This window comes from Bos taurus, chromosome 1, assembly GCF_002263795.3.
Source record: "Bos taurus isolate L1 Dominette 01449 registration number 42190680 breed Hereford chromosome 1, ARS-UCD2.0, whole genome shotgun sequence".
Taxonomy (NCBI): Eukaryota; Metazoa; Chordata; class Mammalia; order Artiodactyla; family Bovidae; genus Bos; species Bos taurus.
Window position 1 is genome coordinate 144286347 of NC_037328.1, and position 13664 is coordinate 144300010.

At 63.5% G+C, this 13664-nt stretch overlaps 1 protein-coding gene across 2 annotated transcripts; it reads left to right on the forward strand.

Annotated features, from left to right (window-relative positions):
- Positions 1-1478: 1478 nt before the first annotated feature.
- AIRE (autoimmune regulator) lies at positions 1479-12072 on the forward strand. Of its 2 annotated transcripts, XM_024996717.2 has the most exons (14): positions 1479-1957; positions 2444-2618; positions 2863-3018; positions 3386-3469; positions 4024-4137; positions 4925-5067; positions 5232-5312; positions 6181-6296; positions 7264-7366; positions 7890-8069; positions 8807-8928; positions 9063-9153; positions 10727-10795; positions 11774-12072. In XM_024996717.2, exons 1-14 carry the CDS (start codon positions 1808-1810, stop codon positions 11852-11854), a joined length of 1665 nt encoding a protein of 554 aa, XP_024852485.1. In that variant the 5' UTR covers positions 1479-1807; the 3' UTR covers positions 11855-12072. The 2 variants fall into 2 exon arrangements, with proteins under 2 accessions (XP_024852485.1, XP_059745425.1); XM_059889442.1 differs by lacking the exons at positions 10727-10795; positions 11774-12072 and having other exon boundaries at positions 1480-1957; positions 6184-6296; positions 8807-9099.
- Positions 12073-13664: the final 1592 nt, after the last annotated feature.

Genomic DNA, 13664 nt, shown 5'->3' on the forward strand with positions numbered 1-13664 from the left:
GGAAGACCACGATGCTGAAAGGGGAGGCCCTCTGGGCCGATCACCCCAAAGCCACAAACATGGGTCCCTGGCATCCCAGAGCCTCTGTGTGTGAATTTGGGGGCAACTTAGGACTGGGAACCCAAGCCCCACACCTCCATGTCCACACCCACAGCAGCCACTGGGCTCAGTGCCCCTGAGGTAGGCAGCACCAGGGCCCTGCTCCCAGGTCAGTTTCCAGAACATTCTACAGGACAGCTAGCCCAAGAGAGCCACCCTCAAGTTCTGGCCCCTGAGATGACAACAGTCTCCGCCCTCACCATGGCCTCCTGCGCCCGACCCCAGGCTGTTGGAGCTCACCTCTGACACCCCCTCCCCAGGCTTGGAGCAGCCCGAGGGCCCAGGACCTGGAGGTGGGAACACCAAGGCAGGGCTCCTGCATCAGGAGGAAGGGGCCCCACAATCCCCCCACCCTGAACCCTCACCTCAGTCTAAAACATGAAGGCTGACACACGTGAGAAGTCTTGGGGACACCACCAGCCAACTGGTCATGAGTCTCCTCTCTGACCCATGTGGCATGTCCCAGCCCCGTGCTGGCCCTGACCCCAGGCTTCCCCCCACTCACCTGTCCCCAGGTGTCCAGCTCTTCTCCCTAACACAACTTGGCCGGATGCCTTCCTCCACAAGCCTCCTGGGCTCTGCAGCCTGACCACATGGATGGGCCTTCCCACCATGTCTCATGTCCCTGCCCCCCACCCAGACCATGCTGCCTGGGCCACATGGGCTCAGGGTCCATGGACACCCTGGTCCTCTGCCCCTGCCCACCCATTGCTGGTATGCTGTTCCCATCTCATGGACCAGGGACCCCTGCTGTGATTCTCCAGGGAGCCTTCTTCACTTCCCCCAGAAGCTTCTGTCCCCAACCCTAGGAAGACCCCTGGGGTGCCCCTCCCTCGGCTGTGAGCCAGCCAGACAGGGGCTCCCATGGCTAATGCTCAGATATGTCTGTCCATGGGGTTAGTCACCTTCCTAGAAGCTTTACTTCCCAACACACCCAGAGGAGGTAGAGGATGGATTGACCCTGGGGACTCCCAGTGGAAAGTGTCCATTTCAAAGATGAGAGAAGGAGAGACACTTGTCCCGCATCACCCAGACTCCAGGTGATGCCCAGCACTGAACCCACTGATACACTAAGTCATAACCCAGGGCACCCCTTATCAGACAGCACCCCTCACTGGACCCCTCCTACAGCCCCAGACTAGGGATTCTGAGCAGCAGCTGCGGAGGCAGTAGTGCCCACTCCCTGCCCCGGCTCAGCTCCCTGGAGGCTTCATGCGCTGGCCCCTGGCAGCTGCTGGAGGACACCCAGCACTGCTTTCCCCCATTTGAACAGTGCCCCGTGGGATGCTGGCCGGAACCACGTTTTGGGAATTGAGTTTGGACGCTTCTTTACAACGGAAAGAAAAGTCAACAGCCTGCCGAAGGTGTTCAAGGGCGCTGGCAGGTGGCTGGGACCTTGGGGAACTCAGTCACGGGGAAGTTTCTGGCCCCTGAGGAAGCTGCCTGGGCCCTGATTGGCGGAGCGGCCCTTGCTCTCTCCCAGGAGACGCAGGTATAACAGACTCCGGCCCCGAGGAGGCCGGAGGAAGCTGTCAGGACTCCCTCTCCCCGAGCAGGTGAGCCCGCCCAGGTGTCCCCGGCGCAGGCGGAGCTCAAGGACCAGGAGGCAGACACGGCCCGGACACCCCACAAGGCCAGCGGCGCCCTGAGGCCCCAAGACCCCAGGCGGGGAGAGGGGGCCCCCAGCGCCGCGTCCCCGGACCCCGCGATGGCGGGCGAGACCCGGGCCGGTGGGGACGCGGCGCTGCGCCGCCTGCTGAGGCTGCACCGCACGGAGATCGCGGTGGCCGTGGACAGCGCCTTCCCGCTGCTGCACGCGCTGGCCGACCACGACGTGGTCCCCGAGGAGAAGTTCCAGGTGGGCCGCGACCCAGAGGCGCTACGCGCGGGAGACTTGCCCCAACGCTGGTCCCTGGAGCCGGCAGGGTCTCGGCAGAGGCGTTCCATAGGGACCTCCCCCGCCCCGCCCCACTCTCCGCCCTCAACGCCCCTCTGCTCCCCGAAGCCGCAGAGCCAAAGGGTCCCAGCTCCTAACGCGGCAGCCTGACCACGCCCCACCCACCAGCGGAGGGCGTGGTCTCCAGGACAAGTTACTGCGCCCCCAGCACCCTCCCTGCCCTCCCCAATCCGCCTTTAAACTGAGCACAGTCCCGTAAGATGAAGCCCAGGTGGCCCCCCACGTCACCCCAGCACCCCCACGCCATCCCCACACTTGCCCAAGCCTAGGGGATGGACACAGCTGCCTTCCTCGGGGTCAGCATTCGCCCTCCGACCGCGGTGGAGGTAGCAGGAAGTGGGGCCTGGACGCGGCAGGGCAGGGCCCCCACTCCCACCTTTGCTCCAGGAGACCCTGCGCCTGAAGGAGAAGGAGGGCTGTCCACAGGCCTTCCACGCGCTCCTCTCGTGGCTCCTGACCCAGGACACCGGCGCCATCCTGGACTTCTGGAGGGTTCTTTTCAAGGACTACAACCTGGAGAGATACGCCCGGCTGCAGTCCATCCTGGACACCTTCCCCAAAGGTGGGGGGCACCGGGGGCTGGGGTCCTGGCCGGCTTAGCCTCCTTCAGAGGGGTTGGGGCAGCTGGAGTCGGCTTCTGGGCCCCAACTGGACTGTAAGAGGGGAGGGATGGGGTGTTTAGGGAGCCCCTGACGTTGCCTAGACCATCTTGGGTTCTAAGAGACCAAGGGTCAGGCCTCACTTCCCTGAACGAGGCGTCAGTTCTGGGCTTGAGCTCGGCCCTTGGCCCTGCACGTGCCCCGCAGATGTGGACCTCAGCCAGCCCCGGAAGGGGAGGAGGTCCCCGGCTGGTCCCAAGGCCACTGTGCTGCTGCCCAGGCCCCCCACCAAGAGGAAGGCACTCGAGGAGCCGCGGACTGTCCCACCAGCAGCCCTGTCCCCAAGGGGCACCTCCAGTCCAGGTACTCCATTTGAGAAGCTGGTGGGGTCACAGATCCCCTGCGGAGCTCCACACACACCCCCCCAGACCGCACCCCTCCCTGACCACCCCCTCCCAACCAGCTTCGGGAGCATCTGTCCCTCCTACTTGACCAGCCTGGCAGAGGTCTCTCCAGGGACATGGGTGAGCCTGGCAATCCATGCTGCCCCTGAGCCCCCTGGGTAGGCAGACAGGTGTTCTTCCTTTTTCCTGATGTGGACACCAGAGCTGGGTAAAGCAAGGGGATCCACCAGAGTCTGGGAGTCCCCTGCTGGGGCTCTCCCACCTGCCCCTCAGCCTTGGCCCAGCAGAGGAAAGAGGGCCAGGCTGTCGGTTCTCCCCTCACCCAGCCAACACAGGCTCCCAAACCAAGACCAAGCCCGCCAAGAAGCCTGAGAGCAATGCAGAACCACAGCGCCTCCCGCTGGGCAATGGTAAGCCAGGCCCGAGGTCCTGGGGTCAGGGGCCATCCTGGGAGCTGGGACCATGCTGGCCTGGAGTCACCCCACCTGTGCCCATCTGAAATGCCCCGACCGTCAGGGCCAGCTTGGACTCTGCTTCCTCCAGAGAATTCTCCTTGTTCCTTGGCTGGACACAAACTGGGACCCTAGAGACCTCTCGTGGCCGGCTGGTGCCAACCTGTGGGCCAGCTGGTGCCAACCTGTGGGCAGGCCCTGGGGACCCTTCCCCCTCCCAGCACTGTCCAGGGTCATGTCCCGGGTCCCTGTTCATTCCTGCCTGCTGTCTTCAGCCAGCTCACACCATACACCAGGCCATACCACATACATGTACACACACACACATCATGGCCATCTCTGCAGTGACAGGCAGGCTGTCTGTCTGTCTGAGTCTGGCCTGCCCTGGGTGGGAAGAAGGAAGGATTCTGTTGCCCAGACCCCTCTGGCTCCCCACTGCCTGTGCTCAGGGGTCTTCACCCAACTGATGACTGTCCCCCCACCCCCACCCACTTTGATGCTCACTTTCCTAGGAATTCAGACCATGTCCACTTCGGTCCAGAGAGCCATGGCTGTGTCCTCTGGGGACGTCCCAGGAGCCCGTGGGGCCGTGGAGGGGATCCTTATCCAGCAAGTGTTTGAGTCAGGTAGACGGCACTGGGAGAGGCTGCCAGTGCATCCACGTCCCCACGAAGCTCCCTGGAGGCTCTGGAGCAGCTGGGACATGGGCAAGGCAGCTGGCATGCCCTGCTCCCCCAGTGGGTCTGCCGTCTCTGGAGGGGATGGTCTGGGCAGGGGATACTCTTGGACTCTAAGGGGGACAAGTGCAACCCCCGCCCTGCCCGACATACCACTGCATCACCTCCTTCCTCCACTCCCTGTGCTGGGCACCCACAGGGCACTCGAGGACCCTGGGAGCTGATGCAGGCTCCAGTTTCACCAGGCTCCAGGGATGGTCCCTGCAGTAGACTCCTAGGGCTGTTGTGACAAATCGCCACAAACGGGGTGGCTTCAAGCAACTCCAAAACCACCGTGCGGGCAGGACCACGCTTGCCCCTTCACAAGGCTCCACGGCAGATCTTCCCAGCTCCTGCAGCTCCTGGAGTGGCCGCCCCAACCCTGTGCCCTGGCTTGTGGTGTCATCACTCCAGCCTCTGCCTCCTCCCTGTGTCTCTGCCTTCTCTTCTCAGAAGGACCCTGTCCTTGGACGTAGGGTCCAGTGTGAGCCCATCTTAACATCTACAAAGACCCGACTTCCAGATAAGGTTGCTTCTGAGGTTCCAAGTGGATGTGAATTTGGGAGACACGCTTCCTTCCCCCAGCGGAGAACCCCAGCTGTGCCCAGGACCTGGCCCCAGAGCTGACTGGGGGTGGGGTTGGGGGAGGAACAGCACATGTACAGCCTCCCTGCCAGGCCCCCCCATCTCCCCCCAGGTGGCTCCAAGAAGTGCATTCAGGTTGGGGGGGAGTTTTACACACCCAACAAGTTTGAAGACCCCGCTGGGGGAAAGAACAAGACCCGCAGCAGCAGCCTGAAGACCCTGGTCAGAGCCAAGGGGACCCAGGCCCCTGCCCCTGTAAGTACTGCGGGGACCACCCCTGGGGAAGCCTGGCCTTCAGTCCCCTCCCCCAGCACTCGAGGGACAGTGGCGTCACCTTGGGTCAGGACTCTGCTGGGGGCTGGGGTCGGCCCCTCCTGCCTCCTCTGTCCTGTTGCTGACCCGCCCACATATCCCCACAGGGTGGAGGTGACTCCAGGGCTGGCCCACGGGACAGGGCCCCAGCCCCTCCTGCCCTCCCCAGCGAGCCCCAGCTGCACCAGGTAGAGCCTGGAGCATTCCAGGATCTGAGAAGGGAGGGTGGTTTCTGTCACTCGTCCAGGGACTGGGGCATGAGAGCCAAACTTCTGCTCTCAGTGTGGAGTTCTTGATTTTAATTTTTTTCTTCCCTGATAATATACAAGTGTAAAAAGTCACATAAGTCAGAGCAGGTGAGTCCTCCTGGGCCCAGGTGCCCACTGTCCCGCACTCGTAGTTGGGCCCTTAGGTGGGACGGTGGCCCCTGCTGGAAGCCACAGAAGCTCTTGGGTTCCTCGAACTGGTTCTGAACAAGGTGGAACCAGCTCTAGAACCCGACACCTCCACCAGGTGCTCCCAGGAGCCCCGAGGCTGGCGGGGTCTGGGGTGGGGTATTACTATGGTCAGTGTGCTCATCGCTGTGCACATCGGTCCGGCCCTGTCGTCCCAGGCAGGGGAGGGGGACTTCCAAAGAAGATGACGTCCAAGGAGGCACAGTGGGCGCATCCAGCCAAGGGTGCCAGCAAGCCTCAGGTGGAGGGGACATCGGGTGCCCAAGGCCAAGGGGAACACTGCTGGGGCTGCCCTCCACTGCCCTGTGAGGAAGGGGCTGCATGGGGATGGGCCTGCAGCCTCAGGGCCCTGGAGCACAGGCACCCATGGGAAGCCAGACTTTCTTAAAGACTGTTCTCTCTTCCCAAGAGAGGGTGTTGGGGGCTAGAGTCTGAGAGATGGTGGGGTCGTGGGGCACCCCAGGGAGCAGGCAGTCAGGGCAAGATTTCAGTTGGGAGTGGGCCAGGGGACTTGGGTGTCCCTGGGGGACTACTGTGGGGGTGGGGTCTCTGGGAGGGCCGCCCCATCCTGGGTCTTCCAGACGCACGTGTCTCTTGTCAGAAGAATGAGGACGAGTGTGCGGCCTGCCGGGATGGCGGGGAACTGCTCTGTTGTGATGGCTGCCCCCGTGCCTTCCACCTGGCCTGCCTGACCCCGCCACTCAGCGAGATCCCCAGGTGAGCCTCTGCCCCCCCCTTCCTCCCCCACCCCCCGCCCAGAAATCCCATCGCTCGACCAGTGGATGGTGAGGCCAGCCCAGGAGGGGCCTTGGTTCAGGTCTCTGGGTGGTGGGTCTGGGGCCTGGGATCTTCCCACCCCACCTCCCTGCATGGCCATACTGTCCCTCCAGTCTGGCCTATGGGGCCCTGAGACCCAAGGCAAGGAGGTCAGCTCCCCTGAGCAGCTGACCCCGAATCCTAAGCAGAGTCTGGCTCCAAGTCAGGTTGGGAAGTATGGAGGCCATAGAGCTGCTCCCCAAGGGCCAGGGGGTTCCCCATCCTCTGCCTGGCGCAAGGTCCCCTGTCCTGGCCCACAGGGAGAGCGCTTCCCTCTGCCACCAGCTCGCATAGGTCAGGGCAGCCCGGTCTGTGGGGAGGACCATGGGGTTGGCATTCTCCACCTGGCCCTGCCCCACTCATCACATGACCTTGAGCAGGTCACATCTCTAGCCAGGGTCATCCCTCGGCTCCGCTAAACACTGCCCTTCCATTCTCTTCCTTCCTGCCCCTGACCGGCTCCCTTTCTGCTGGACACCGTCCCCCCAAGGAATTGGGGGAGGGTCCCAAGCGTGTACCTACACCAGCCTCGGAGGTCATGCCTGCTAGGCAGGGTCCATGGGAGCCAACACAGGCATGGGCCACTGCCGGTTCCCAGGCGTCAGGACTTCTCGGGGCTCGTCCGAGAAGCACTCAGGGGACGTGCCATGCTGGTGAAGGCCATCCCACCAGGGCTAGCGATCCTGGCCCCCCAGGCTCTCCTGCTGACGAGTGGGCAGGCCCTTCCCCTGGTCTCCACCCAGGGTTCCCCCTCTGGGGACCATGAGGGTGGGTGACCTGGAGGAGCTCTCAGGCCTCCGCTGCGCTGCCGGTATGGGAGTCTACTGTCCCCTCTGTCCTGCCCCGCATGTCCCCGGCCGGTGACCAGCGGGACCTGGAGGTGCTCCAACTGCGTCCAGGGAACAACAGCCCAGCGGGACCTGCCCCGGGCAGAGCAGCCCCGGCCCCAGGAGCTGCCTGCAGAGACTCCGGTATGCCCAGACCATTCTCGGCCCCTCTGTCTACTTGCTCCTTGCCTCCTGGCCACTCTTGTGGGTCGGACCTGCCCCAGCCATGAAGCCATGCCCCCCTACGCTGGCCTGGCCCCATCAGTCTGACTTTATTCTTCCTGTGGGGCCATGGGGGTGCAGCCCACTGGGAAGTGGCCCTTATGAGGACTGGTTGCTCAGTACGCTGATTCTGGGCCCTCAGCTGCCAGCAGACACAGGGGACACATCTCGATCACAGATAACATTCTCCAAAACGCAGTGAGCGTTCTGTCGCCACAAAGGCATGAAGGATGTGACACGTGCCCCAGAGTGTTTACTCTGACAGCCTCCAAGGGCCACGGGGCACTGCCTTCTGGTGGGGAGAGGGCCAGGGGCCACAGACCCAGGAACCGTGCCTCGACTTTTCCCACCCAGTGTGGGCCCCAGGCTCCCCATGCTCATGAACCCCGGATGGTTCTAGGCAAGCCCCCTGCAGCCCCTCTGAGAGCTGACCCTCTGCTTCCAGGCCTTCCTGGGTCTGAGGTCAGGGGAAGAGGCGAGGGCACTCTCCACGGGGCTGCCCCCTGGGACGGATGCTGCGGTCACCTACAAGCACCTGCTGGCCCCGCCCTCTGTAGCGCCCCTGCCCGTGCTCGACCCCTCTGCCTTGCGCCCCCTACTGTGCGTGGGCCCTGAGGGGCAGCAGGTGAGGGGATGCTGGGGTCAGGGAGCCCAGGGTCCACTGGGGCAGCCAGGCGAACCTGAAATAGGACAGTCGCGGGGGTTAAGGAGGTAGGAGTCAGACAAGGGTGGGTGTGGAGCTTTCAGGAGCAGCCAGGCCGGCCATGGGGAGGGCAGGTGGGAGGAGGCTGAAGGGAGGTGCAGAGGTTGTGGGGGCTGTGAGATTACCCAGAACAAGGTGGGGGCTCTTGGGAGAGGGTGGGGGGAAGGGGGCTCCTGGAGGGATTCCAGCCAGGGTGACCATTCTCTCCTTGCTCTTGAAACCGAGCGCCATCCGCCCCCCGCCCCTCTATGCCCATCCACCCCACCAGGGCAGAACAATAAAGCAGGTATTTCGCAGTCTACCTGGGACCTGGGTAGTCCCAGGTCTCCCAGTCCCTCCTGCATCCTCTGGAGCCCGGCCTCCGGGGACCTCTTGACCAGCCCTGGAGGGGGCCTGGGCCCACCAAGGAGGATGTAGATCGGGCACCTGGTTTTTCCAGGCCGCAGCCCAAAGGTGCTGGAGTGCCCTTGACCTCTCCTGGTCTGGATCTCGGGCCCGTTCCCCTACCCCGTGCGCCCCTCCGAGCCGTTCGGCCCCGGCGGGGTCCGGGCGGTCCTGAACTCGAGACGCTCAGGCCACCGCCACTTCCCCATCCCCCCTACCCCACCCCTGCCTCGCCCGGGCCCTCGGTCACCCCGCCGTGGTCTGTCGGTCCACAGGGCCCGGTGCCCGGCGCGCGCTGCGGGGTGTGCGGGGACGGCGCGGACGCGCTGCGATGCGCACACTGCGCGGCCGCCTTCCACTGGCGCTGCCACTTCCCCGGCTGCGCCACTCGGCCGGGGTGAGTGCGGGGCTCGGGAGGGGGAGGGGGAGGGCCGGCACCCCCCACCAAGACTCTTCGAGACCTGGGTCCCCAGAGGGCGCTCCCAGCCTGGCCCCAACCGGGCAGCCCGAAGCCTCTCCTCCGCTCGCCAGGGCCGCCCTGCGCTGCAGAGCCTGCTCCGGAGACACCGCCCCGGCCCCTGGGGAGGGGGCGCCTGCCGCGAGCCCCGCCCGCCCGGCTCCCGCGACCCCCAAGCTCACCGCCGGCGCCGTCGGCCCCGGGGCGCAGGTGAGGGGAGGGACGCTGGGGGCTGGGGGTGGTGGGCACATCGCCAGGGGAAGCCCTGGGGCCAGCTTCCCAGTGAGCACCAAACCACCTGACGGTTATGTATGTATGATATTTTTATTTAAATCGATTCTTGTTTAACTTAAATCTACCTAAAAAGGAAACCCTCCTGGGACTTCCCTGGTGGTCCAGTGGACTGGCTGTGGAAACTAAGACCTAACACAGCCAAATAAATACTTTTTTTAAAAAAAAAGGAAACCCTCCTAAGCAACAGTGGCTGTGAAGTCATTGGTTGGTTGCAGGCCTGGCTCACGATTAACCCAGTCTCAGGGCTCCCCTAACCCCCAGCACCCTACCCCCAGCTTCCCTGAGCTCATCCCCGACCCCCGACCCCCACCCCCCCCAACCCCTGCCAGGAGCGCCATCCTGGGTTGGGGGTGGGGCGGGGAGAGCAGGAAGGAGGCTCCCCACCAGGAATGAGCAAGCAGGCACACACAGGTGAGCAGTGTGACTCCCCCCCACCCCCTCCCGTGTCATCTCCACAGTCCTCCAGCAGCCTGGGACCCTGGGACCTTGGGAGGAGTAACCCTAACCTCATTGAAACTTACTTCCCAGGGCTCCCTCAAAACCTGGGGATCCCCCACCACCACCACCAGTTTCTCCTGTTCAGAAGCCTCCAGACCCCAGCAGGGACTTCCTAACCCCATCCCTGCCCCGGAAGAACCCTTGGAGGTCCCTGGGTGGTGATGGAAGAACCCTTGGAGGTCCCCGGGTGGTGATGTCCTACCCGTGTCCATGGTCCATCCCACCTCCCAGCCCCGCCTCCATCTCTTCCCTCCTTACACTCTGTGGGTGACTGGGCTCTGGGACACTGGGCACAGAGGGCCCCCACCTGCTGGTGCCCTGTTCCTTCTGGAAGTCTCGCCTCACCCCCAGCCGTCTGCTGTCCATGCTGAGCCACACCAGGCTGGTGGCCCCTCCAGGGGCCAGAACAAGTGGCTGTTTGCAGCTGCAAACCCGGCATTGTCTTATGGTTCCACTTAGTATGGCCTGTCCCCCTCCTAACCTGTGATAGGGGAGTGTGCCTCATCTGCTCTGGCCCCTCACCCAGGAGCAGGGCAGGGAACGCATGACTGTTGGGTCACTGAAGGGCTGGCTTGGGATCAGACCCTTCCTCTCTGGGCCTCAGGATTCTCATTGGTGACAGGAATCCTCCCAGCTGCTCCTTCCCCCAGAACTGTGGAGGCAGGCAGGCCCCCGGGGCCTTGGGCAGCCACTTCAGAGGGGTGGCAGGGCCCTAGGTGGGCAGCCCCCACCTCACTCATGCCCACTCCATCTCTGCCCCGCCCCCAGGAGCTGGATGTTAGAAATCAGTTCCCAGGGTCCCACCTGGAGAAGTACACAGCAACCGCTCCCTTGGCATGGCCACTGCCCCCAGCCCTGCCCCCTCTGTAGAGAGTCCTGCTTCTGTGGTGATGACCCCAGCAGGGGTGTGGAAGTTGGGTTGACTTCCTATCTTTCTGGGATCCAGGTGGGGGATGATTCTGCTGGTCATGAGCCGGTTCTACACAGGGACGACCTGGAGTCCCTCCTGAGTGAGGTAACACGTCACCCAGCCCCCTCCTCCTCCCCTCCTCCCCTTTCTCCACGGCCTCTGAAGCAGTCAGCACCCCTGTTCCGGGCCCATGGCATTCCATGGGCCCCCACTGCCAGATGGCGCTGGCACCTCCGTGCACAAACAAGCCAGAGGGGGCCCGGAGCTGCCTCCTTCCCAGCCTCCCTGGAGGTCCCAGGCCTGGGACCTGAAGGGCTGGTGGTGCAGAATCTGGCACCAGGGCCGCTGAAGCCTGACATGGAGGTCGAGACTTTCCCCAGGTGTGGGTGGGGGCTGGGCACTCTGGACCCTGCAGATCCCTCACTCACTGCTCTCAACGCAGGCTTCTCTACCTGATGATGAGCAGCTAGAATAACTGGGAAGAAAAGGTGGCTTTTAGGAAAGGTCAAATTTCTCCAGCCACTCCCAGGCCTCAGGTGGCCAGCGTGTGTTCTCTTCAGGACCCTGGTGTGGCACTTGGGGATCCCAGCTGACCATGGAGGCCCTGCCTTATGTGATGGGCTGGGCACGGGCAGGTCCCAGACACTACAGGTGTCCTTAGAGAGCCCAGGGCCCCAGGAGGCAGGGGGCAGACGCACAGGCCCTTCTGGAGCAGATCACCTTGTTCTGTTGGAATATTGGGCGTTCCTGCGGCTCCCCGAGTCCTGCTGGAGCACCAGGCAGGCCCTGCAAAGAGCTGGGTGGAGGGAGGGAAGGAGCTGGCTCTGCTGGTCACCTGGGAAGAAGCCACGAGGAGCCAAACAGCCGTGGTGGCCATGCCCAGGCATAAGGGATGCTTGGAGGAGTGGACGTGTACGGTGGGGCCTCAGGCCTCAACATCCTCACCTCTGAGTAGGACAGCTGGGTCAGATGTTGATGACTCAGGCGGCCCTGAAGGCCAGAGCAGATGGGTTGTGGGCCAGGCAGGCACACTTGCCCGCTGAGGCTCCAGCCAGGCCCTGAGCCCGCTCTCTGCTTCCGCAGCACTCCTTTGACGGCATTCTGCAGTGGGCCATCCAGAGCATGTCCCGCCCGCTGGCCGAGGCGCCCACCTTCCCCTCCTGATCTGGATGCCGGGCTGACCCAGACTGGGCTGCAGGCAGCATGGAAGGGGGAGGGGAGGCACCTGTGGACTCTGCCGGAGCAGACTTCACACTTGCGACCACCAGCTCTGAAAGGAATCAAGGGGAAGGTTAGGGCCAGGATCTGAGATGTTCCACATGCCATCAACACTCAGCTGATCAGCACCCTGTCTGAAAGTAAAGTCACTTCTGTGTGCTCGACGTGACTTCTGGTGCAGTGTGTTTGTTTTGGAGGGTCTGTTTCTGGTGCCCATCGTGCAGGCTGAGCTGGCTGTGTCAGAAAGAGGGTAGTAGAATGCCGCTGGGAGCAGGAGTCTCTCTGCTCCCCCTCTGCAGGAGCCCCTGGCACAGCCCCTGCCCCACTGGTCTGGCTCTGCCCACCTCTGCCTGCCCCCTGCCCCCAGCCTGCTTCTACCACCTCTGCCCTCAAAGGGCCCAGCCCATCCCCACCTCAGGGTCTTTGCACGGGCTGCTCCCTCTGCTCAGGGTTCCCTTTGGTACTTGGCCTGTCTCTTTTCTCACCCGTGGGAGGTCTCAGCTCCAAAACCACCTCCTCATTCTTTCATTCAGAGGGTCATTTATTCAGGAAACCCTTACTGTGACTCTTCTGTAGGCTGAGCACTAGGGGACATTCTGGTGGCAGGTCGTTCACAAGAGGAGGGTGACCTTAGAAGCAGGACACAAGACAGGGCCAGGGGGCCAGCAGGCCAGCATGTGCAGGGGAGGGACCGGGAGCCGGTGCATCTGGGACAGACACCAGGTCAGGGGTGGCGGTGCTGTGGGCTGTGGGGGACAGCACGGTGCTTATCCTGCTCACCACACCTGCCACCGGAAGAGAGCCCGTCAGAATGGAGATCTTTCCTGGTGGTCTCTGTCTCCCCTCTACAGCAGCCCCTGGGGACCTGGGACTCTGTCTAGTTCTCAGCCACATTTGTCCCCAGGCCCTGGCACAGCTTCTGGGTCACTGCTGCTGCAAGGAGATGGCAGGGCTGTCATACCTCTCACCTGCAGGGACCCCTCGGTAGAAGCCCTGATGGGGGTCAGAGCCCTGGGGAGGAAGGGGGTGGCTGCAGGCCTGCTGTGCCCTGTGAATAGGGGGCAGCAGTGGATGTGTGTGGACTTGGGACTCGTGGGTTGTGTCGCCACCCAGGGTTGGGCAGGCAGGGAGCATTCTGCCTATCTAACAGGAATGGGGGTCCCAGCACGGGACTCACAACCTTTGGACTTTGGGGGGTCTAGTGGCTCAATGAGCCCCTCCGGAGCCCCTCTGTCCTGGGCACACATTAGGGGTGGGGCTGGGAGTAGCTGACCTGGGACAGCGCTGGGGAGGGGCTGGCAGACACCCTCCGCTGTAGGGGGTAACCGCCCCAGGTCACAGGGTGAAGTTGTTTATTCAAACAGGGACCCACTGAGGAGGACACCAGTATCACATGAGCGAGTGGGCAGCTGTTCCAGGGCAGCCAGGCTAGGCGGGCAGCAGAGGGACAGATGGCAGTGGACAGTGATGCCAGGCCGTGGCCACATGTGGAGCAGCCCAGTTGGAGACTGGATCACATTTGTGGACAGGGAAAGACCCAGTGGAGGGAGGGACTAGAGACCAGGCTTGGGTGGCTGATGGGGGGAGGAGTGAGCAGGGCCCGTGGGGGCATGGAATGGACCAGGGGTGTGATGGAGCGAGGGCTTTCTGACTAGTAGGGGGGCCCTGCTTGTCTGAGAGCTGTCTCTTCCCCATGGAGCCCAGCTGCTGTCCCTGCCCTGTCCCCCACCCATAGGATGAAGCAGGGCTGGATGAA